Genomic DNA, 25,555 nt, shown 5'->3' with positions numbered 1-25,555 from the left:
AAATGTGCCGAAGCCTTTGAGCCCAACACTTGGCAGGAGTCTCACAGGCTACCTCTCCCAAATCCAGAGGCCTTGAAGCACCCTCCTGCTATTCAGTGCCATCCACTGGCATTTTCTAAAAGAAATCTGCCTCCAGAAATAAAGCTTCTCCCAAGTGGGTGTGACAGCCCCTACTCCTGCTGCCAGCTGCACTGCTGCTTGGATTCCACCTGGCGATCTGTTCACCGTCTGTCCTGGCTTGTCTGTCCTGTCTGGTACATGAACCCCACCACAATCCCCCCTCTCTACTGATCTTTCACTCGCCTCCAGCACACAGGCACTGTTGGGGTGAGTGACTCTGAACTTACAATGGATACCCCCAAGTTGTTGTTTTTTTCTTGTGCATTTTGCTATTTTACTATTTGCTATTTACTATTCACACTGGCCCATCTACTGTTGCTAGCCCCAATTCTGAGTCTGATATCTGCTTCACTGATTTCTGCTCTCATAAAAGCCTGGGTTTTCTTCACGTTAACACTAGAAGCGTATTACCTAAAATGGATCAATTGAAAGTGTGGGTTCACAGTTCCAATCCAGATGTGTTGGTCATTACTGAGACGTGGTTAAGAAAGAGTGTTTTGAATACTGATGTTAACCTTTCTGGTTATAACCTTTTCCGGCAAGACAGATCTTCCAAAGGTGAGGGAGAGGCAATCTTTACCAAGGATCGCCTTCAGTGCTCGGTTGTCTCCTCCAAGTCTTTCCTCCATCAGCACCGGCCTGTACCCTACCTGCCCTAAGCTCTCTCCTGGCCCCTTACACTAAGTCTGAATTTGTCCTGCTAGGCGACCTAAACTGGGACATGCTTAAACCACCTGACCAAGTCCTAAAGCAATGGGACTCGGGAAATATTTCTCAGATTATTACCAATCCCACAAGGTATGACTCCAAACACCCAGAAAAGGCTACTCTCTTCTATGTTATCCTCACAAATAATCCTGATAGGTACCAATCTGGTGTTTTCTGTAATGACCTTAGCGATCACTGTTTTACAGCCTGTGTTGGTAATGGCTGATCAGTGAAACATCCTGATTTGTCATAGATGCTTGCTAAAAAACTTTCCTGAGAAAGCCTTCCTTCATGACCTGGCCTCTGTAAATTGGTATATAATCAGCTTGATCCCCTTTGTCGAAGAAGTTTGATCCTTCTTGTTTGATATCTTCAGTGATATTGTCAACAAACACGGTCCCATAAAGAAAATGAGAATTAAAAACATGTTCTGCCCCTGTTTTTGACCGTGATCTGGCAGAGTTACTCCACCTCAATAATTTAATTTGGCAAAAGGCTCAGCACATGCATACTCAGGCTGACTGGCTCTCATTCAAGTAAATGAGAAATAATTGCACTCAGGCTCTCTGGAAGGCCAAAGTTAGTTACTTTAAGGAGCAGTTCTCTCTCTGTGGGTCTAACCCCAAGAAGTTCTGGAAAACGGTTAAAGACCCTCCTCCTCACAGCTGCCCATGTCCCTTAAAGTTGATGAAGTGGTTGTTACTGATGAGAAGCACATGACTGTGCTTTTTAATCACCACTTAATTAAGTCAGGATTCCTATTTGACTCAGCCCTGCCTCCTTCTCTCATTTAGGAGCTAAAATTACATTTCATCTTTTCACAAATAGTTTCATATTTAAACTTTTAAATTGCACAACAATTCCATGTGAATCTGATAACTTGAATTGTGTAGACTTTCCAAGATAGAGTTGATGTCGTCCTATCATCTGTAATAATGTCTCAGACGCCAACTGATCTGACATCATATTCATTAAGTACCAACGCATATTTTCAACTGGTTGGATTACCGAAATATGGTTCAGTTTCCTACCTTTTGATGTTACCAGACTCTCCATGTTAACAAAGGGATTTTCAATAGTCACATCGGGAGAGTAGAGAGAGGAAAAAGGGGAAAGGTATTTATGGGGTCATTAACCTCCTCCATCAGGCCAACGTCATGACACCCGCTACAAAGTTTCTCCCTGCAGGCGGTCACTGAGTCTGAGGTGCTAAGGAGGATCTCCTTAAACTTGACCCCCTTCTTTAAGGTTGCTGCCCCTATAATCGACAAGCCTATCTCTGACCTTTTTAACCTGTCTCTCCTCTCTGGGGAGGTTCCCATTGCTTGGAAGGCTGCCACGATAAGTACTTTATTTAAAGGGGCAGATCAAGCTGATCCTAACTGTTATAGGCCTATTTCCATTTTGCCCTGTTTATCAAAAGTGTTGGAAAAACTTATTGTTTAAGGTCAAATGACCAAAGAGCTATTGCAATTTGACAGTAGTGGAGAGGGTAGTAAGTTTTATGCTCCTCGGCGTACACATCACGGACAAACTGAATTTGTCCACCCACACAGACTGTGTTGTGAAGAAGGCCTCAGGAGGCTGAAGAAATTCGGCTTGTCACCAAAAGCCCTCACAAACTTCTACAGATGCACAATCGAGAGCGTCCTGTCGGGCTGTATCACCGCCTGGTACGGCAACTGCTCTGCCCACAAACGTAAGACTCTCCAGAGGGTAGTGAGGTCTGCACAACGCATCACAGGGGGCAAACTACCTGCCCTCCAGGACACCTACACCACCCGATGTCACAGGAAGGCAATAAAGATCATCAAGACAAATCAAATCAAATGCATTTATATAGCCCTTCATACATCAGCTGATATCTCAAAGTGCTGTACAGAAACCCAGCCTAAAACCCCAAACAGCAAGCAATGCAGATGTAGAAGCACGGTGGCTAGGAAAAACTCCCTAGAAAGGCCAAAACCTAGGAAGAAACCTAGAGAGGAACCAGGCTATGTGGGGTGGCCAGTCCTCTTCTGGCTGTGCCGGGTGGAGATTATAACAGAACATGGCCAAGATGTTCAAATGTTCATAAATGACTAGCAGGGTCAAATAATAATAATCACAGGCAGAAAAGTTGAAACTGGAGCAGCAGCACGGCCAGGTGGACTGGGGACAGCAAGGAGTCATCATGTCAGGTAGTCCTGAGGCATGATCCTAGGGCTCAGGTCCTCCGAGAGAGAGAAAGAAAGGGAGAAAGAGAGAATTAGAGAAAGCATACTTAAATTCACACAGGACACCGGATAGGACAGGAGAAGTACTCCAGATATAACAAACTGACCCTAGCCCCCCGACACATAAACTACTGCAGCATAAATACTGGAGGCTGAGACAGGAGGGTCAGGAGACACTGTGGCCCCATCCGATGACACCCCCAGACAGGGCCAAACAGGAAGGATATAATCCCACCCACTTTGCCAAAGCACAGTCCCACACCACTAGAGGGATATCTTCAACGACCAACTTACCATCCTGAGACAAGGCCAAGTATAGCCCACAAAGATCTCCGCCACGGCACAACCCAAAGGAGGGCGCCAACCCAGACAGGAAGATCACATCAATGACTCAACCCACTCAAGTGGGTTGAGTCACCCCTCCTAGGGACGGTATGAAAGAGCCCTAGTAAGCCAGTGACTCAGCCCCTGTAATAGGGATAGAGGCAGAGAATCCCAGTGGAAAGAGGGGAACCGGCCAGGCAGAGACAGCAAGGGCGGTTCGTTGCTCCAGAGCCTTTCCGTTCACCTTCACACTCCTGGGCCAGACTACACTCAATCATATGACCCACTGAAGAGATGAGTCTTCAGTAAAAACTTAAAGTTTGAGACCGAGTTTGCGTCTCTCACATGGGTAGGCAGACCATTCCATAAAAATGGAGCTCTATAGGAGAAAGCCCTGCCTCCCGCTGTTTGCTTAGAAATTCTAGGGACAGTTAGGAGGCCTGCGTCTTGTGACCGTAGCGTACGTGTAGGTATGTACAGCAGGACCAAATCAGAGAGATAGGTAGGAGCAAGCCCATGTAATGCTTTGTAGGTTAGCAGTAAAACCATGAAATCAGCCCTTGCCTTGGTAGGAAGCCAGTGTAGTGAGGCTAGCACTGGAGTAATATGATCAAATTTTTTGGTTCTAGTCAGGATTCTAGCAGCCGCATTTAGCACTAACTGAAGTTTATTTAGTGCTTTATCCGGGTAGCCAGAAAGTAGAGCATTGCAGTAGTCTAACCTAGAAGTGACAAAAGCATGGATTAATTTTTCTGCATCATTTTTGGACAGAAAGTTTCTGATTTTTGCAATGTTACGTAGATGGGAAAAAAGCTGTCATTGAAACAGTCTTGATATGTTCTTCAAAAGAGAGATCAGGGTCCAGAGTAACGCAGAGGTCCTTCACAGTTTTATTTGAGATGACTGTACAACCATTAAGATTAATTGTCAGATTCAACAGAAAATCCCTTTGTTTCTTGGGACCTAGAACAAGCATCTCTGTTTTGTCCGAGTTTAAAAGTAGAACGTTTGCAGCCATCCACTTCCTTATGTCTGAAACACATGCTTCTAGCGAGGTCAATTTTGGGGCTTCACCATGTTTCATTGAAATGTACAGCTGTGTGTCATCCGCATAGCAGTGAAAGTTAACATTATGTTTTCGAATGACATCCCCAAGAGGTAAAATATATAGTGAAAACAATAGTGGCCCAAAAAGGAACCTTGAGGAACACCGAAATTTACAGCTGATTTGTCAGAGGACAAACCATTCACAGAGACAAACTGATATCTTTCCGACAGATAAGATCTGTCCGTGTAGACCAATTTGGGTTTCCAATCTCTCCAAAAGAATGTGGTGATCAATGGTATCAAAAGCAGCACTAAGGTCTAGGAGCACGAGGACAGATGCAGAGCCTCGGTCTGGTGCCATTTACCACCAAGGTAATTTACCACCTTCACAAGTGCAGCCTCAGTGCTATGATGGGGTCTGAAACCAGACTGAAGCATTTCGTATACATTGTTTGTCTTCAGGAAGGCAGTGAGTTGCTGCGCAACAGCCTTTTCTAAAATCTTAGGCCGATAGTTTTTTATATTTTCTGGGTCAAGGTTTGGCTTTTTCAAGAGAGGCTTTATTACTGCCACTTTACAACCACCCGAGCCACTGCCTGTTCACCCCGCTATCATCCAGAAGGCGAGGTCAGTACAGATGCATCAAAGCAGGGACCAAGAGACTGAAAAACAGCTTCTATCTCAAGGCCATCAGACTGTTAAACAGCCACCACTAACATTGAGCGGCTGCTGCCAACATACTGACTCAACTCCAGCCACTTTAATAATGGAAATGGATGGAAATTGATGTAAAGAATGTATCACTAGCCACTTAATATAATGTTTACATACCCTACATTACTCATCTCATATGTATATGTATATACTGTACTCTATATCATCTACTGCATCTTGCCATCTTTATGTAATACATGTATCACTAGCCACTTTAAACTATGCCACTTTATGTTTATATACCCTACAGTACTCATCTCATATGTATATACTGTACTCTATACCATCTACTGCATCTTGCCTATGCCATTCTGTACCATCACTCATTCATATATATTTATGTACATATTATTTATCCTTTTACACTTGTGTGTATAAGGTAGTAGTTGTGGAATTGTTAGGTTAGATTACTCGTTGGTTATTACTCCATTGTCGGAACTAGAAGCACAAGCATTTCACTACACTCGCATTAACAGCTGCTAACCATGTGTATGTGACAAATAAATTTAATTTGATTTGATGTTTGGCTAGACTGTAAACTCTCCTTCCAGACTCACATTAAGCATCTCCAATCCAAAATTAAATCTAGAATCGGCTTCCTATTTCGCAACAAAGCATCCTTCACTCATGCTGCCAAACATACCCTCGTAAAACTTACCATCCTACCGATCCTCGACTTCAGCAATGTCATCTACAAAATAGCCTCCAACACTCTCCTCAACAAATTGGATGCAGTCTATCACAGTGCCATCCATTTTGTCATCAAAGCCCCATATAATACCCACCACAGTGACCTGTATGCTCTCATTGGCTGGCACTCGCTTCATACTCGTCGCCAAACCCACTGGCTCCAGGTCATCTATAAGTCTTTGCTAGGTAAAGCCCCGCCTTATCTCAGCTCACTAGTCACCATAGCAGCACCTACCCGTAGCACGCGCTCCAGCAGGTATATCTCACTGGTCACCCCCAAAGCCAATTCCTCCTTTGGCCGCCTTTCCTTCCAGTTCTCTGCTGCCAATGACTGGAACGAACTGCAAAAATCACTGAAACTGGAGACTCATGTATCCCTCACTAGCTTTAAGCACCAGCTGTCAGAGCAGCTCACAGATCACTGCACCTGCACGTAGCCCATCTGTAAATAGCCCATCTGGCACACCCTGGCCAAAGAGAGGCTTTTTATTCTCTATTTTGGTTAGGCCAGGGTGTGACTAGGGTGGGGGTTCTATGTTATTTTTTCTATGTTTTTGTATTTCTTTGTTTTTGGCCGGGTATGGTTCTCAATCAGGGACAGCTGTCTGTCGTTGTCTCTGATTGATAACCATACTTAGGTAGCTCTTCCCCACATGGGTTTTGTGGGTAGTTGTTTTCTGTTTGTGTTTCTGCACCTGACAGGACTGTTTCGTTTTCGTTCATTCTCTTGTTATTTTGTTTTGTGTTCAGTTTAAATAAAAATAACATGAACACTTACCACGCTGCGCTTTGGTCCACACCTTCTGCATACGACGACCGTTACACCATCCCAATACTGTATTTATTTATTTATCTTGCTCCTTTGCACCCCAGTATCTCTATTTGCACATTCATCTTCTGCACATCTATCACTCCAGTGTTAAATTGGTATATTGTAATTACTTCACCACTATGGCCTATTTATTGCCTTATCTTACCTCATTTGCACACACTGTATATAGATTTTTTCTACTGCATTATTGACTGAATGTTTGTTTATTCCATGTGTGACTCTGTGTTGTTGTATGTGTCGAACTGCTTTGCAATAAAAATGGATTTTGTGTATAACATGATAGCATGTAGCCTAACACCCCTCCTGAAAAAAGTACACGAAATCGCATTTGAGGCATGGAATTTATAGTTCCGAACATGTCGGCCATATCTTTAGTGTTGTGCCGAAAAGCTCCCCCCTGCCAGAATCCCCCCCACACTTTGCGTGAAGGAACACACACTCAATTATTCATTGCTGCGATTTGCTTGCTAGTTGAGATTTCTGATCATGTTAGGCTGCGTTTCATTTGATTTTTTATGACGTTTTGATTGTGGGGAGGCACTAGTAATGTCTGCAGTATTCGGTTTGGCTATTTGTTTCAAGTGTATAATTAAATCTCTTTCCAGGTATGGGAACCCCCTTCTAATTTCCTTAATATTGTGGCTAGTGTCAAATACTGTCTGTGGCACACATCAGACTCAAATACTTTCTATAGAACAAACTTCACAACAGGATAGGCAATCGAAGTGAATACTTTATGTATGTGTGTTATATTAAACATAGAGGAGGGAGTAAAATTTAGGCAAGCAATAAACATTTAAGAACAGCTACTGGTCGAATAAGACATCGGAGAGATGAGGAATTTTGGCAAATAGATTTATTTATAGACACTTTAAACAAATAGCATACATTACTAGTGCCTCCCCGCGATCAAACCGTCTTAAAAAATAAAATGAAACGCAGCCTAACGTGATCAGAAATCTCAAATAGCAAGCAAGTCGCAGCAATGAAGAATTGAGTGCGTGCGCGTTCACGCGAATGGGGGGGATTCAGGGGGGAGCTTTTCGGCACAACCCCGGGACGAAAGTAACTTTTAATTATTTCCTAATTACTCAGAGATTGATAGATCTTTCCCCGTTGAGCTATCCAGTTCCCTAAAGGCTCTGTAGACAGGTGCAAAAATTATAGCACCATTTTTGCTACACATGTCCCAATGGTCATGTACATTGGGACATCTAGGACCTTAATTTCTGTCTGTGATCAAGTTCACTCTCCCTGAGAGCATTACCTAACATTCGTTATTTTTGTTAATTAAGACATTGTGAAGCAGGTGAAAATATAATGCAACATCGTTTCCATTCGTCATTTTTTTTTAGCAAAACGTTCGAAAGTTAAACACTACTTGAAAAGTATAGGCCAATAGGTTTATATGCCCCGATAATGTTTTACAACCTTACCCGGCCTACTCATATACGGCGTGGTTATATGATCAGTAGGTCCACTGTACACACGATTTCCTCGTCAACCGAGGCTGAAACGAAAGTGAAACAGTGGATGCAGTGAAAGAATAGGACGACGCGTTTCATACCCAAACAGTATTCGCATGAGGGGTGAAACGATGGATGAATATCCTTATCCCATCACTGTAGACGTCAGTTGGACAAACTCTGTCTCTAAAGGGATACAGAACAAGCTTCAGATTTATTTTCAAAGTAAAAAGAAGTCGAGTGGAGGGGACTGCTTGGTGCACTACGAGGATCAACGCTCCACTAGCGCAACTGTTTATTTCAAATCTGAGGATGGTAAAGTAGATCACCACGGATGACGATTTGTATCGTATAGTTGTCATTTTATAGCCTACTGTAGGATATCATAACAGTGAAATAGTGTTAACCATACAAATGTAAATATGTACAAGTGACTTCCAGTAAAGTGACGTGTGCATGATGTCGCATTTGTCTCCACAGTCAGGGAAAGGGTTCTATCGAGAGATAACCACGAAATTACTGTAGACAATGAAACTGTGAAGTTGCGCTTGTCATCCTCGGGGGGAAATCTGAAAGAGGCTTGCACTCTGTCGGTGAGTAGTCTATATGAATAGCTGCAACTGTTGGATTGTTGACTTTCTGTGAAATCAAATGTACGAATGTCTGCTATCAACGGTGTTGAGGCCTTCCCATTCCAGCTACAGTTGTCCGGATTCAACCTAGCTTGTTCTGTCATGCGCCACTTTTACTGCAGCCAATCAGAGATAAATGCGCGTATTCGTTGCCGTGCCCAGATTTGTCATGTATTTGTCTCATACAGAATGTCTAAAGATAAATAAGGATTATTGTAACAGACTGCTATCTTCAGTTGTAAGCAGTGTTTGTGGGGAAGTACGTTTCCGCAGGAATGTCAACTAACATCATAATTAGGCCTACATGGATGGAAACTGAGGTGGCTTGTCTTTGTTGATAAACAATTCTGTTCACCTTTTCCACACTCACATCATTGGGTGAGGTAGTGAAACTGTAAAGCATTTTTAGAACTTTCATTTCTTCCTCATATTGTAACCTACAATATGGGTCCCCACACACCTAGCTTAGGCTGTATCACAGGCTGTATTTTCATTTAATTCAAAATGTATTTAGTGGTGTTATAGTGCTATTTTTTTTAGGTGCAGGAGCAAAACATTTTTAAATGATGTCATAATTTCTCAATCAACGTTTCTACCGAAAGATGTTGTCCATTGAATATCATTATAGAATTTGGATAAAATGCATCCGCCTCTAAAATAATACCGACAAGAAGAATAGCTAACATAATACATTCACTGCACCTATTGCACCACCTACATTTCAGGCTTCAAACATAAAGATATAAAACTGTATTTTTTTGTGAAGAATCAACAACAAGTGGGACACAATCATGAAGTGGAACGACATTTATTGGATATTTCAAACTTTTTTACCAAATCAAAAACTGAAAAATTGGGCGTGCAAAATTATTCAGCCCCCTTAAGTTAATACTTTGTAGCGCCACCTTTTGCTGCGATTACAGCTGTAAGTCGCTTGGGGTATGTCTCTATCAGTTTTGCACATCGAGAGACTGAAATGTTTTCCCATTCCTCCTTGCAAAACAGCTCGAGCTCAGTGAGGTTGGATGGAGAGCATTTGTGAGCAGCAGTTTTCAGTTCTTTCCACAGATTCTCGATTGGATTCAGGTCTGGACTTTGACTTGGCCATTCTAACACCTGGATATGTTTATTTTTGAACCATTCCATTGTAGATTTTGCTTTATGTTTTGGATCATTGTCTTGTTGGAAGACAAATCCCCGTCCCAGTCTCAGGTCTTTTGCAGACTCCATCAGGTTTTCTTCCAGAATGGTCCTGTATTTGGCTCCATCCATCTTCCCATCAATTTTAACCATCTTCCCTGTCCCTGCTGAAGAAAAGCAGGCCCAAACCATGATGCTGCCACCACTATGTTTGACAGTGGGGATGGTGTGTTCAGGGTGATGAGCTGTGTTGCTTTTACGCCAAACATAACGTTTTGCATTGTTGCCAAAAAGTTCAATTTTGGTTTCATCTGACCAGAGCACCTTCTTCCACATGTTTGGTGTGTCTCCCAGGTGGCTTGTGGCACACTTTAAACAACACTTTTTATGGATATCTTTAAGAAATGGCTTTCTTCTTGCCACTCTTCCATAAAGGCCAGATTTGTGCAATATACGACTTGTTGTCCTATGGACAGAGTCTCCCACCTCAGCTGTAGATCTCTGCAGTTGATCCAGAGTGATCATGGGCCTCTTGGCTGCATCTCTGATCAGTCTTCTCCTTGTATGAGCTGAAAGTTTAGAGGGACGGCCAGGTCTTGGTAGATTTGCTGTGGTCTGATACTCCTTCCATTTCAATATTATCGCTTGCACAGTGCTCCTTGGGATGTTTAAAGCTTGGGAAATCTTTTTGTATCCAAATCCGGCTTTAAACCTCTTCACAACAGTATCTCGGACCTGCCTGGTGTGTTCCTTGTTCTTCATGATGCTCTCTGCGCTTTTAACAGACCTCTGAGACTATCACAGTGCAGGTGCATTTATACGGAGACTTGATTACACACAGGTGGATTGTATTTATCATCATTAGTCATTTAGGTCAATATTGGCCTAACAACACTGCCTTGTTCAGGGGCAGAACAACAGATTTTTATATTGTCAGCTCAGGGATTCGATCTTGCAACCTTTCAGTTACTAGTCCAATGCTCTAACCACTAGGCTACCTGCCGTATCACAACCAGCCGTGATTGGGAGTCCCGTAGGGTGGTGCACAATTGGCACAGCGTCGTCCTGCTTTGGCCGGTGTAGGCCGTCATTGTAAATAAGAATTTGTTCTTAACTGACTTGTCTGGCTAAATAAGGTTAAATTAAATTGCTGGTTAAATTAAGGTTAAATTGCTGGATTTAAGACAAGGTCGTTTTTATTTATCTAAGATTCTCAGTGTGTTGGTGTCAAAGTAGCCTGTCCTTTAGATCATTCGTGCAGTATTAGGTATGAAAAATATTCTGCCAGTCTCCAGTCATGTAAAATGACATAGAATTGCATGAAATGCATTTATAAAATGGCAAATTTTTCCTAGAACCTAGGCTTCCTAAAATGTTCCCCATGTGTGCCACTTCTGTAAGTACCTCTACTCTACTGTGCTATTCCACTATGCAAATGTGATGATATGAATGCAATGCTTTATTATAAAGGGGATTGTTTTTTTCTCATGCGTTTCGATACCTCAAAGCTCCCCAGGTCACCACCCTCTCTTGCTCAATTTTTGTTCCGGCACCCCCTGATCTACAAATTAAGCACTGCAAAATTTTCAAAAAATATGTTTTTGCTTTGTCATTATGGGGTATTGGGTGTAGATTGATGAGGGGAAAAAATATTTAATCCATTTTAGAATATAGCTGTAACGTAACAAAATGTGGAAAAGTCAAGAGGTCTGAATACTTTCCGAATGCTCTGTATGCAAGATTTTACTTCTGGTTAAACAGAGATTAACTGTAGGCTAAATTTGTGCTGTCTTGGCTCGACAGGCTAGCCAGGGCTTCCAACTGATGGATAATACATTATTTTTATGGCTACTATTAAACAGCATACTTGTAAAGTTGCCCATTGGTTAACTATTTGACGTATACATTTTGTTTGTTTTGCATGTTTTCCAGCTTGGTGCTACAAGCAATGAATTGTCAGGTAACATGTTTTCCTTGCTTCTGTGGTTGTTGATGCATTTCCTTGACCTAATATTATTATATTGAATTTTTTGCCTAATACGTTTCATAATGATCCCTATTGGCACATCATTAGACAGTGTTGCAAAATGCAGCCTTATCAGGCCATATCTACTTGTAAATTTGTCATAGGCAGAAATGTGCCAATGAAGTCAGAGAAATGTGAAAATATGAATGAGGTTATTGGATATGAATATCTAGTGTGTTTAATCCCAGATGTGTCAAGTGAAGCACAGGAAGCTCCCAACTCTGAGAGTGGGCCTGGAGAGGGAGGTGGAGCTGAGGTGTCTCCTCAGAGCTCTGCTGTGGTGCTGGAGAGAGTTCCTGAGAGCATGCCGAGAGAGATGCTGACATTGCTGGTGGAGACCATCTCTGGCCTGGAGGAAGACAACTTCTCACTGGAGGTCATCAGTGAGACCAACAGAGCTGTTGTGACCTTCAATAATCCCAAAGGTTGGTCACTATTTCAAATTTTCGATTTTTTTCAACAAAGAAAACGAACAATGAATTTCACTTTTGAAGTATTATAAAAACAAATCTCTCCTTCACACGAAGGGATCATAAATTCAATAACTGTTGTGCATGATATTAAGGATATGATTGCTGTCTGTCTTTAGATGTGGAGCGGTTCCTTACTGAGAGCAAGAGCAACAAGAGTTTCCAGAAGCAGGGTTTGATTGGCCGGTTGCTAGAGAGGTGCCAGAGTGTGAGAGTGGAGAACCTGACCTCCAACATACCTGAAGAGATGCTGGTGCTCTACTTTGAGAAGTGGGCTGGCCCAGCAAAGGACATCATTATGTTCCATGAGGAACAGGCATGCATTGTCACCTTCCATGCACCAGAAGGTAAAACCTGCTGTTTGAATGAGCTGTTTAATTATATAAATGTTAATCAATTTGTTTATTTGGTAATCTATTACTCTCTATTATAAGAGGAATTGAATGTAGCCTTGCTATTCTGTTGGTGCAGCAGTCTCTTGGCCTTAAACAGAAATATTCTGTTTCGCCCTCATTTCATGCTATGAAAGACAGTCCGTTATCTATGTCGTTTCAGTTGTGGAAACCACTCTAAATAAACATCATGTAATTGGCAAAGTCCCAGTCAACGTGTATCCATACTATGAGTCATTGAGCACTGCCTTGTATGGAAAGGAGAGGCCAATGTGGAAGATGCCTGACCCCTTCAAAGAGTGTGTGCATTCTGCTGTATGGAAATTCCTCTCCATGAAGAGACAGTTGTCCCCCATCACTAACCAGATGAAGGCTCATTTCTGTCATGTAAACATGGATACTCCTGAGGTTAAACTCAGTCCTTTGCCAACCCTGCTAAGGCAGAAAGGACTAACAAGCGAATATGTAGACGGATGGAAACAGAATGCCTTGATTGTCTTCCGTGACATCATGGCCCAATATGCTGTGTTTGAGTGTTTTGCAAGTGCCCCAGCGTGGAAGGCAGTGGAGAAAGAAGTCCGCTCGGTGGTGAAAGAGGATGCTGTCCTAGCTATGGATGCCTCCAAAGGGTCTCTGACAGTTGCAGGTCTGGCCGAAGACACGAAGCGACTCCAGGGGCTGGTGGAAGACCTCATGCAGAGGGCCATGAGTCGGATAGAGAGGCAGAGGGATGGCATCTCGGAGGAGATGGACATGTCCCCTGCCATGTTCTATATCCTGCAGCAGGAAGGACTTCTGAAGCGCGCAGCAGACGAAGCCCCAGAGATGGGTTTTTCTTACAGAGACGACACCAAGAAGTTGGTTCTCTCAGGTCTTGTTGCAGAGGTGTACAAGATGAAGTACTGGATTCTGGAGAGGGAGCTCCAGATGAATAAGAAGCAGCTGAAGCTGGAACCCCAACTCCTGGACTTCTTGCGGTCAGTGGACAGTATGGAGATGTCCCAGGACCTGTTCACGTCCCGGGGCATCAACGCTGTGTACAGAGTGGAGGGTGGAAAGGTACTTCTGACTGGTAGCTCAGACAGAGCATTGGCTGATGCAGAGCAGAGGGTGAAGACTGCCCTGTCCCTGCAGAGCCTTATGGTGGAGGATCAGGAGGTGCTGAGGAAGCCTGAGTGGAAAGATCTGAACAACAAGCTGGTGGATGCCTACAACTCCCTAAAGAAAAGAACGGTGCTGATAAAGCTCCACCCAGAGAGCAGAGACAGAATCATTGTGTCTGGCTTCCTGGACCCGGTCAGAGAGGTCAGCAACAGTCTGCGGGACTTTGTTGAAAACTACTCACGAGTCGAAGAGGCTGTCCGTGTCAAGTCCTGTGCCGTGGTTAAATTCATCCAGGAGAACAAATCCCAGGACTGGGAACATTTTGCCAAGCGTGATGAGGTGAATGTCCACTTTGACCCCAGAAGGCCCAGAATTGTCCTTTCTGGTGCCCGTCTCTATGTCAAGAAGGTCAAAGAGACCTTTCAGAAGATGGTAGCACCTTTCTGCACTGATGAGCTCACCATCATGAAGCCTGGAGCAAGGAAGTACTTCCAAGAGAAGGGAAGAATGTTTGTTTCCATGGCGATGAAGGAGCATGGCTGTGTGGTGCTGCTGCAGGAAGACTACATGCTGGAGGAAGAAGAGGGCGATGATGAAGATGGGGAGGAAGGGTTTGGCCCATCATCTTGCTGTGAGGTGAGGACACACAATGGAATCCTGGTCTCTGTCAGTAAGGCAGACATCTGCAAGTTCAAAGTGGACGCAGTAGTCAATGCAGCCAATGAAGACCTGCAGCATATTGGAGGCTTGGCTTTAGCACTACTCAAGGCTGCTGGTCCACGGCTGCAGGAGCTCAGTGATCAACATGTCCGTAATAACCGCCGACTGCAGCCAGGTGACGCCATTGTGACAGATGCAGGCAATCTGCCCTGTAAGTATGTGGTCCATGCGGTTGGTCCACGGTTCACAGACTTTGACCAGGGAACAGCCATACAGCGTCTGAAACAAGCTGTGAATGAGAGCCTGAGGGAGGCTGCGAAGGTTAACTGCTCAACTGTTGCCGTCCCGGCCGTCAGCTCTGGGATATTCGGCTTTCCTCTGAAACTGTGCACTGAGACCATTGCTGTGGCAGTGCGTGACTACTGTGAGAACCTGAGTGGTCAGACCTCCCTGACTGAGATTCACCTGGTGGACAACAGTGACAACACTGTGAGAGCCCTGGCCAGTGCTGTCCAGAAAACGTTCAATGACCTGCACCCAAAAATGACCATGCCTCCGCAGGGTGCACATAGGGGAAGAGGACAACGGGGAAGAGGACAACATAGTTACAGACATCAAGGATCTGAATATCAGGGAAAGTCAACATGGGGACATAGGCAATGGGAACATGGAGATGGAGGTAGAGTGGGAGGAGGAAGTGGAGGTAGAGGAGGGAGTGGAGGTAGAGGAGGGAGTGGAGGTAGAGGAGGAGGAGGTAGAGGTAGAGGAGGACATGGAGATAGGGGAGGAGGATTTAGAGAAAGCAGGACTTATCATGAAAACCGAGAGGAGCAGAGGAGAGAGTATGGCCAAGAGAGGGAGTTTGAGGGGGCAGGCAGTGGGGAAATCCTACAGACCAATCGCACACAAGAGGGTCTGAAGATCATTCTGAGGAAGGGAAATATCCAGGAGGAATATGTGAGTACACATACCGTAGTTATCAGAGCACCACGTAAACCATTGTAATACAGGTATTATAAGTAGTACATCAGATAACCCAGAGTATAAGGTGTATGATTGGTTTACTTTTCATTCTACTCTTCTTTATCTGGAATGACAGCTGTCTTGTAGAAGTCATAATTTATGATTGAATAGAAATACATAGCTGTTCCCTTCTTTCTTTCTTCATGAATGTTTGGTCATTTGTTTTGAAACCTCTAGTCTGAGGGCATCGTCAACACCATCTCTGAGGATTTGGACCTGAGTAAAGGTGCTGTGTCCAATGCTATCCTAAAGGCAGCCGGTCCTGGGCTCCAATCAGCAGCCACAGGTGAGGCTCGCGCCATCAGATTGGCCTATGGTGACGTTGTGGTCACCGACGGTTACAACCTGCGATGTCAGAGGGTGATCCATACTGTCTGCCCCCATTGGGACCAGGGAGCTGGCTCAGCAGAGAAGGTAAGCTATGAGTTATTGAACGTGTTTAATTTGTAAATCGGGAGGTCCCGTAACACGAGTGAGTGAGTACACATAGTGAGTGAGAATGCTGTTCATTGACTACAGCTCAGTGTTCAACAACATAGTGCACACAAAGCTCATCTATAAGATAAGGACCCTTGGACTAAACACCTCCGTCTGCAACTGGATCCTGAACTTCCTGACGGGCCGCCCCCAGGTGGTAAGGGTAGGCAACAACACATCTGTTACGCTGATCCTCAATACTCAAACCCCTTAGTGTTGTGTGCTTAGTCCCCTCCTGTACTCCAACTGCTTAGCCTCTGACCGCAAGGCACTACAAAGGGTAGTGCATAGGGCCCAGTACATCACTGGGGCCAAGCTTCCTGCCATCCAGGACCTATAGACTAGGCGGTGTCCGAGGAAAGCCCAAAAACGTGTCAAAGACTACAGTCACTACAAGTCATAGACTGTTCTCTCTGCTGGTTCTGGAGGGCCAAGTCTAGGACCAGAAGGCTCCTTATAACAGCTTCTACCCCCAAGCCCTATAACTGCTGAACAATTAATGTTTTCACACTGCTGCTACTCGCGCTGTTTATTATCTACTCATAGTCATTTTAGAAATTACCTCGACTAACCTGTTTCCCTGCACATTGACTCAGTACCGGTACCCCCTGTATATAGCCTCGTTATTGCTATGTAATTTACTTGTGTTACTTTTAGATTATTATTATTTTTTCGTACCTTTTATATAGTAGATACTTTCTTAACTCTATTTCTTAAGCTGCATTGTTGGCTAAGGGCTTGTAAGTAAGCATTTTATGGTAAAGTATTCGGTGCATGTGACAAATACAATTTGATTGGGGGGGGCACTGAGGTGCCGGAACACATTGAGAAGAAAAGTGTCAAACACAATGTAGCAGCACAGCAGACAGAGTAAACAGCCAAGTAGCCTACTGTCTATGTTGGTGAAACAGCAGAACACACATATAAGAATATATAGGCCTCCTGCCTATGTGATAATATGATGCACATATTCAGATAAACTTCACGGTACACAACAAGTTTGTAAAGGGAAAGAAATTAGTTTTCCAAACCTCCCACAATGACTCTCCCCATGTCAAGGCCATTTAACTCCTGAGAGTCAATTTCTTGCTCAAAGCCATGAGCGGGCCTGTGGCTGTGACGTTTAGCCTCCTAACGCTGTTCTGAAGACTCTGGCTGTCGTGTCTATTTTTTTCATTTTGAGTGTTAACTATAACCATTAGCCTCGTCTACAAGGCATGCTGCCACCAAAAGCACCTTGGTTCAGACATGTTCAAAACCCTTTTTTCTGAGGGCTCTATGTTTTTTTTTTTTTGGATGACAAGCCTGGGGTTATGTAACCTTTGTTTAATTAGGCAAGTCAGTTAAGAACAAATTCTTATTTACAATGACTGCCTACCGGGGAAGAGTGGGTTAACTGCCTTTTTACCTTGTCAGCTCAGGGATTCAATCCAGCAACCTTTCGATTACTGGCCCAGTGCTCTGGTTCACTAGGCTACCTGCTGCCCCATGTGTTTGATTGTTCTTGAACTGCAAATTGCACCTGATCCTAGCACTTAGTCTGTGAATGCACTGCCCCCCTCCCCCCAGCTCTCCGTCTTCCTCTCCCTCTCCCTCTGAGTCTGACTCTCTAGTAGTCCTACTAGCTAGTGGAGGTGCCGGTGGTGATGCTGAACTGTTGGGATTAGCAGCGTTGCTAGCTTAGGCATTGTCATCAGGAACAGTTTGCACCTCACTCCTCCTGCACTGACAGTTCTCTGGCTCGTTATGGGTTCAATTCCCCATCTTTCTCTAGATTTTTGGACTTGAAAAATGTCATCAAACTCGATTGCCTTTTCTTATCCATTTTTTATTTGTCTTTCCCGCAATTCAAATTCAGTAGGGAGACGACTAATGTGATTACGTAAGGACCTCTTCACTAGCTGACCACCACTACCAAGACCTGTGTCGAGATCAGTTACTTACCTCACCCTCCCTCCCCATAACCTTGATGTACAAATAACAGAGCAGGTCTGGAATCAGTGTGGCAGGAAAGGATAAAAGATCCCCACACCTTTACGTGATGGTCTTTCTGTTGGGCAGGGTAAATAACGAGGAGGCAACTTGATTTAACGCTGATCGCTTTTATTTGAATGTATCTGGTGTGAACAGTGAAACAATTAATAAATTATGCAGTGAGTTGGTACCGGATCCCGGCAAATAGGTGCCGGAACAAACAAGGTCAAATCTGAGAGGTTCCGGCAGGATCCAGCTCCAATTAAGCACTGATTATTGAGAGTGCATAGAAAGGTTTTAGTAACATTTTTCTAAAATTGTCCATGTGTTTGTGATTTAAGATATTGATAAAGATGATCAGAGATTGCCTGAGTGAGGCAGAGAAGCATAGGCTGGCATCCCTGTCTTTCCCTGCCATTGGAACAGGGAACATGGGATTCCCTAAGGGCCTGGTGTCCAAGCTTCTTCTGCAGGAGGTCAAAGACTTCAGCCAGAGAAGAAACTCCACACACCTTAAAGAAGTGGCCATCGTGGTCCACCCCAGCGACACCCAAACTGTGGATGTAAGTTTGAAGATGGAAAATGGTTTAAAGGGGGATTCAGTGTTTATCATCACACAGAGGTAGTATTGTTGCATAACCTCACCTTTGTCAGTGTGTGTTGTGCTCTTAGATATGTTTGATTAATGCTCAACACTTTTATATCTCCTGTTTACAGTGCTTTGTCAGGGAATTCAAAGGTCAGACACAAGGGTATACTTGGCAGAGTTCACAAGGTGCCGGCCAATCACAACATCCCAAATCCTATGTTGGCCAATCACAACATCCCAAATCCTATGTTGGCCAATCACAGCTATCCTCTGGTAAGCCTAATTCACAGCCTTCAAAGTCTCCCCAAAAATATTCAACCATTGAGACACTGCTGCCTCTTTAGAGCATGTCTGTTTCCACAGAACCCCCTTGTCTAAACATGTTATTTTCATTCAGGCGCAGGCTTCTTTGGACAGGTGTCATCCCCTTCTCTGGGTGTGTACAGCATGCAGATGGGTCACATGACTTTTGAAGTGTCATCAGGAGACATCACCAAGGAGACCAGTGACATCATTGTGAACTCCTCCAATAAGGACTTTAACCTCAAATCAGGTGACTTGTACCTCTGACAATAGCATAGGTGTCGTAACCAATGTTTCATGTTTATGAGGCTACTAAGACAAATATTAAGGAACACCTTATAAGGATGTTTAACATGTACACATCTGAAATGTTGGAAATCCAAATGAACAGTGTTTACAGCTACACAATCAGGACGCAAGCTAAATCCCATACACCCCCACAGACACACAACTTATTTAATGGTTAAATTGTTGAATAAAGAGCCATATTGTACTAATGTCTTTGTTTCTTCAGGTGTATCCAAATCCATTTTAGAAGGAGCTGGATTGAAGGTGGAGTTGGAGTGCTCAGAGATTGGTGTGTATCCATGTCCTTGAGTCAACATATACTGTAGTCATGTTTCTGGTCAAGGAGACTGGTGTCATGTTGGATATGAATGAGATGACATTTCAGTACTGTTTGATACTGTCCGGTAAAAGTCTAAAGTCAGTTTCCAATCCATGGGTCCTACAACACTGGTGTGTATTGATTTGACCTTTTAGTAACTTAGATTCTTGACATCTAAACCTTTCCTTTTATGCTTTTCTACAGTCAGATCCCCAAGCTTCCAACCATGCAGGATGATTGTGACATCAGCAGGATCTCTCCCATGCAAACACATCATGCACATTGTGGGACAGAATGACCCTGAGATCATTAAAGAGACTGTGTACGATGTTCTCAAGAATTGTGAGGAGCGAAAGTTCACCTCAGTGTCCTTCCCAGCGCTTGGAACAGGTACTCTGCTTTAATGGTCATTATTAGACTACACTGTCTTGTGTAGTTGCATGTTTTTATTGTACTTGTTGCCTGTTCTGTTGTGTTCTTTGTTTCTACTGTGAGGTTGTAAAGTGGCCATATGCTTTGCTTCCATGTGCTCTGAAAGGGACGACCTGCTCCTCATAATGACGACCTGCTCCTCATAATGACGACCTGCTCCTCATAATGACTACCTGCTCCTCATAATGACTACCTGCTCCTCATAATGACTACCTGCTCCTCATAATGACTACCTGCTCCTCATAATGACTACCTGCTACTTTTTACCTGCTACTTTCCTAATTTTCAAATACTCTTGTTCTTTCTACGTCTTTTTCCCCAAATATACTATGACACTTTTACTTGTTCCTTTCATATTTTCCTGGTCTCCTTCCCTTTCATATTTTCCTTGTCTCCTTCCTTTTCTTCCATATTTGTCTTGTGATTAGTCACTCTCAGGGACAGATTTGCTTCCATCATGTCATTGTCTATCTCTACTTCTGTCTCCATCTATGTCTTTCTGTTTGCCTCCATAGCCATGTCATTGTGTGTCTGCCTCCATCTATCTGTCTGTCAGGCCAGGGTGGGGCGAGTCCCTCTGCTGTTGCGGACGCCATGATTGACGCAGTGGTGGACTTTGTGAAGAAGAAAAAGGGACAGTTTGTGAGAAGTGTGAAGATCCTGATATTCCAGACTGCCATGATAACGGAATTCCACAAGAGCATGAAGAGGAGAGTGGGAGAGGGAGTGGAGGAAAAGGGCATTTTTACCAAGTTTAAAGGTCAGTGAGAATGGAAGTGTGCGAGGTAGAAGACAATATGAGCTTAATGTGTACTAATACAATAGTTATTATAATCATAAGTGACATTTATGTTATGTGTGCTGTTTCTTCATAGATACAGTGACAACCTACTTTATGGGACCCAGTGATGAGCGCTCTGCCCGTGAGAACTTTGTCATGGCGGGAGAGGAGTTTGCACCGACCGTGTTCCAGCTGTGTGCAGAGAGCCCCCGGGCTGTGAGCCGTGCCCGGGACTGGGTTGAAAACCTCATAGTGAAGGAGCAAACTGAGAAAACCATCAAGAACCCGTACATCAGCCAGCTGAGCCAGGGGGATGTGGAGAAGTTGCAGGCCATGCAGAGGGAGCTGACGGTCAGGATACGCCTGGAGAAGAAGGGTCCTGACTCCCTGATCCACCTGGAGGGCTTGAGCCGCGATGTGCTTACAGCAGACGGCCTCATCAGCAACATGGTCCTGGACCAGGAGAGGGCAGAGAACCGCAGACAGGCAGCTTTCCTGGTGAGCAGCCTGGTGGAGTGGCAGTACAAAGACCACAGTGGAACAATGGTGTCTTTTGACATGTTCACCAACTACATCCTGGAGGAGGCTGTGAGAGACAACAGCAAAGTGACAATCAAGATCAACAATGAGGATTATGAGGCAAATGTAGCCCACAAGAGAGCTGTCAAGATTAGGGGCATAAAAAAAATTGAGTTACTGAGAAAAGACCTGAAAGGTGAGTTCATCCATAATAAATACTCATCTGTCTAGACTGCATTAAAATGAAATTATGTAGAACGGTGATATTAAATATAAAATAATGTGTTCTTTTTGTGTCATTTTGTGGTTGCGTCTCCAACCTTTTCTAGAACAAGAGCTAATTTAAATATAGCTTTAAAATAGGCACATTCTTCTCGTATCCTCTACCCTACAACTCGTCCCCGGGTTCTTGGTGTACAAGATATGTTTTCTGTCAATATACCTGGTAAAATAATGGTTAATAAGCAGTATTTGGCATGACAGGATCCATACAATTCTCCATTAAAGGATCTTGTATTTTCCACAATTCTGTTTTCTCTGTTTTATTTGAACTAGTTTGGGATTTTTCTGTTTTTTACAAATGATTCATAGAGAAACAACAAAGTGATGTTCTGAGTGCAGGTCAATGCTTACCTCACATCAGAAGACAATTTTTGGGGTAAAAAAAAAAAGATGTTATTCACCTTTATTTGTGCATCTAGCAAGAGAGGAATGTGTCGTTCTAGCGATGTTTTTCTGCAGTTAGGCCTACTGCTGCAGCACATGTCATGGAACTGAGTATGTCATCAATATGCATTTAAAGTTGTGAATGATTGAGTCTTTTTAATGACAATACTTATTGTGTAATAATTTGATCACTAAATGCCAAACTCTTTTGTCCAGACGATACATCAGTGTCTCTACCTGCACACTGGGATGACATGAAGGGTTCCCTCTTAATGCTGGTCCCACTAACTAAAGGATCTAAGGGATACAATGACGTGGAGAAGGAATTTCGGAAGACTTTACTCAAAAACACCATCCTTAGCGTATGTTTGTAAAAATGTATACCAGAATTTCATTTGCATTCCACAATAGACTGATTTTCTATGGTGACGTTATATGAAAATCCTCACATTTGACGAATTTGATGTTAGGAATCCCTCAACTATCTTTTTTAAAGACAATTTTAATTGCTTTGCTGTCTTTAATGTAGCAGCAAACACGTTTGGGATTTTTTTTAAAGAATGGAACTGTAATTCCTGGAACCAGTGAAATGTGTAATTCCTATTCCTTTGCTGTTCGTTAAGTATTTGAAATAGTATAAATCACTGTCGATTTCTACATGTGTTTCGTTTGCTATTCGAAGATTGAACGAGTCCAGAACGATTCACTGTGGAAAAGCTACCAGATAAGAAAGAAATTCCTGGAGGAGAAGAACAAGCACACAAACAACGAGAAACTGCTGTTCCATGGCACCAGTTCTGACTCCATCACCAAGATCAACAACCATGGCTTCAATCGCAGCTACGCTGGAGCACATGGTATGAGAATGGTCTCATGGAAACATGTCTGATGACCAATATTCTTTACTGTTATATTGAGACCTCTTCCTAAGAGAGGAGGAGCTTGATGTTGAGACATAAATCCATTTGATCAATTCGGTATCATTGTTGTTAATTTTTTTACAACTCTTTAAGAACAATATGTTTTTCGTCCAGGTGCTGCAATTGGCAATGGATCATACTTTGCTGTGGACTCCAGTTATTCAGCAAGGGGATATTCTAAAGCTGATGCACAAGGGAACAAGCGCATGTACCTGGCCAGGGTTCTTGTTGGAGACTACACTCGGGGACAAGCAGGCTTGATTGTTCCTCCTGCCAAACCTTCAGGGAAGGATGCCGATTTGTACGACAGTGTCACAGACAACACCTCCAATCCAACCATGTTTGTGATCTTCAATGATGTGCAGGCTTATCCAGAGTTCCTCATCACATTCCAGTAAATCAGATTTAACTGTACCTTCATTAGTATATCAATACTTCACAACAAATTGCATATGTCTGTGTGAAGGGTTTTAATGGTATGGGAGCTAGTTATAGCCATGTATGAGGTTAGACATCCTTAGAAAACATACTCTTTATAGACATAAATGATATTGCTTAGGCCCTGGGCCCGGTTGCATAAAATATCTTAAATTAATTTTGTCCTTGTATTTTCCCTTACATTTTCCCTTACATTTTCCTTAAGTTTAATTATGTCAGTTGCACAAACATTTTAAGGTGAATTTCCCCCTTAAATTAAGTGGAAAAGTTAAGGGTGCCAATGAGGTCCCTTAATAAGTGCTTAATTCAGTATGGATATCAATGTTAACAGCATTTGTGGAGGTGGATGTTGCTTTCCTCTGCCCTGGTTTCAAAAGTAAAACCTCCACCACCAGCTAACAATAGAAGCTGCACATTCCATGGCGACACTGCTAGCTGGCTAGCTAGCTACCAACTCTAAGTTAGCTTGACGTAATAGAAACAAGTTGAGAAAAAAATATACTAAAATAAACATATTTTGTTATCTTCTCAATCAATTTGTTTCTCTGGTCTTGAATGTAGAAGTTCAATTTTGTGATCTCCCAAAATAAATGCAATCTTTTTGACAAGGTATTCTGTCATGGTGTTTCCATGGATACCAGAGACTCTTTCCACATGCATGCTTTCAAACTACCATAAAACCCTTAAATTTTGCCCTTACCTAAGGAAATGTTTGAGGGGCTCTGTGCAACTGCCTTAATTATCTTCGGTAAGGGAAAGTTATTCCTTAGGGCAAACCCTTAATGAGGTGTGTCTAATTAGCATAATAAAAACATCCCCATAACAACCAGTCGGTTTAAACGAGATACAGTATCTGTTTTTTTCACTGCATGTGCCAATGTCGCACTTCCGCATCTGTAGTGAAAGGTGACAAGAGCTAGAATGGTGTTTGTCAGACCATGAGACATCCCGAAAATCATCGGTCTTCTAACACAATCGTCTGTAGCGCCCAAACAGTTTGGGCTACAAACTATTATGACACCTCTGTGGAAAGGTAATATCCTTGCAAACACGTACATGTCGATGAGACTTATGAACACGATGGTGTTCTCCATTTTGCTCTACGACCCACACACTAATATGACCCCTCTGTGGAACGAGACTCATGAACATGTCAGTTGTTCTGCTCTAGGACACCCACTGGCCTCACAACTCGTCTGAAGGTCCCCCCAGTTGAAATAATTAATGGAAGTATATATGGAGACTGTTTAGTTCCAAAAATACGTGTTTAAATACATATAAAAAAAATGTTTACTGACCTTATATCTCTCAGATATAGGACAGACACTTCAGAACAAACTTCCTTTAGAATTTTTGGGGACAATCTGTTGTTCCATGTAGTGAATCTGTTATTTAATGTGTTTGTATGGGCTAATAGCAATAATGTCCCCCCTAAAATGTCATCAAATCATTTGTTATATATATTTTCTATGATACTTCAAGGGGTCTTAAAATTCCAAATCAAATAGCTAAATGATCCTTTGTATGAGCTTCTTAAAACAATTCCCTATAGCTTAGACAGAGCTTAGTCTGTAGAGGGTTAACGGAAACACTCAATATGTTTTATGGAACCGGGCCCTGAGCTGACTGCAATTAAGGACAATTGCATTTACTGTAAGTTTATTTCTGGACTGGGTGACAGACATTTTCTGTTTCAAGACAAGGCATGACAACTAACATGGAATTGGCTAGCTATAGCAAAAATATACTGTCTGGAATCCAGGCTATCATATCACTCTTAAACAAATTTACCAGTCATTGACTGTCTTCTCCGACTATTTTCTGGGTCCATGTTCCTTTTGATTTTGTTGTTTTGCCACATTTTAAATAATGTTATCTGGTAGTTGTCTGGGTTAATATACTGTACTGTGTCATGCCTGACAGTGCCTACACCTTAAATAAAAAATACATTGGCAAGTGACTTTTAAATAACATTTTTAGATTGAATTGTATAGTAGAAACATAGGTCATTAACATTGATATGCACAAAGCGATAAAAATTAATTCCATTAGTTTTGTGTCACCTCTGTTCTTGTGTGGATGACTTTACATAAGTCCTTGCCTACAGTGGTGGAAAAAGTACCCAACTGTCATACTTAAGTAAAAGTAAAGATACCATAATAGAAAGCCACCTGGTAAAATACTACTTGAGTAAAAGTATTTGTTTTAAAATATACTTAAGTATCAAAAGTAAAATAATTAAGTATAAATAATTTCAAATTCTTTATATTAAGCAAACCAGATGG

At 42.8% G+C, this 25,555-nt stretch overlaps 1 protein-coding gene across 2 annotated transcripts; it reads left to right on the top strand.

Annotated features, from left to right (window-relative positions):
* Positions 1–8,163: 8,163 nt before the first annotated feature.
* Positions 8,164–25,230, top strand: LOC112231109 (protein mono-ADP-ribosyltransferase PARP14). Of its 2 annotated transcripts, XM_024397669.2 has the most exons (17): positions 8,165–8,432; positions 8,598–8,710; positions 11,822–11,849; positions 12,104–12,340; positions 12,505–12,732; positions 12,941–15,498; positions 15,742–15,978; positions 18,357–18,578; positions 18,733–18,877; positions 19,002–19,157; positions 19,422–19,484; positions 19,719–19,904; positions 20,503–20,706; positions 20,822–21,442; positions 22,129–22,274; positions 22,595–22,769; positions 22,947–25,230. In XM_024397669.2, the coding sequence occupies exons 1-17, from the start codon at positions 8,234–8,236 to the stop codon at positions 23,228–23,230; spliced, it is 5,802 nt and encodes a 1,933-aa protein (XP_024253437.2). In that variant the 5' UTR covers positions 8,165–8,233; the 3' UTR covers positions 23,231–25,230. The 2 variants fall into 2 exon arrangements, with proteins under 2 accessions (XP_024253439.2, XP_024253437.2); XM_024397671.2 differs by lacking the exon at positions 22,947–25,230 and having other exon boundaries at positions 8,164–8,432; positions 22,129–22,290; positions 22,595–22,748.
* The last annotated feature ends 325 nt before the right edge of the window (positions 25,231–25,555 follow it).

Source organism: Oncorhynchus tshawytscha, linkage group LG33 (genome assembly GCF_018296145.1).
Source record: "Oncorhynchus tshawytscha isolate Ot180627B linkage group LG33, Otsh_v2.0, whole genome shotgun sequence".
Classification (NCBI taxonomy): domain Eukaryota; kingdom Metazoa; phylum Chordata; class Actinopteri; order Salmoniformes; family Salmonidae; genus Oncorhynchus; species Oncorhynchus tshawytscha.
The sequence above is the reverse complement of the archived record's forward strand: the minus strand, read 5'-3'. Positions and strand labels throughout refer to the sequence as shown.

Coding starts and splice junctions, on each gene's coding strand:
- LOC112231109 (XM_024397669.2), top strand. CDS start 8,234: ATGAGGGGTGAAACGATGGATGAATATCCTTATCCCATCACTGTAGAC. Junction 15,499..15,741: donor GAAATATCCAGGAGGAATAT/GTGAGTACACAT, acceptor TGAAACCTCTAG/TCTGAGGGCATCGTCAACAC. Junction 19,158..19,421: donor GGACTTTAACCTCAAATCAG/GTGACTTGTACC, acceptor TTGTTTCTTCAG/GTGTATCCAAATCCATTTTA.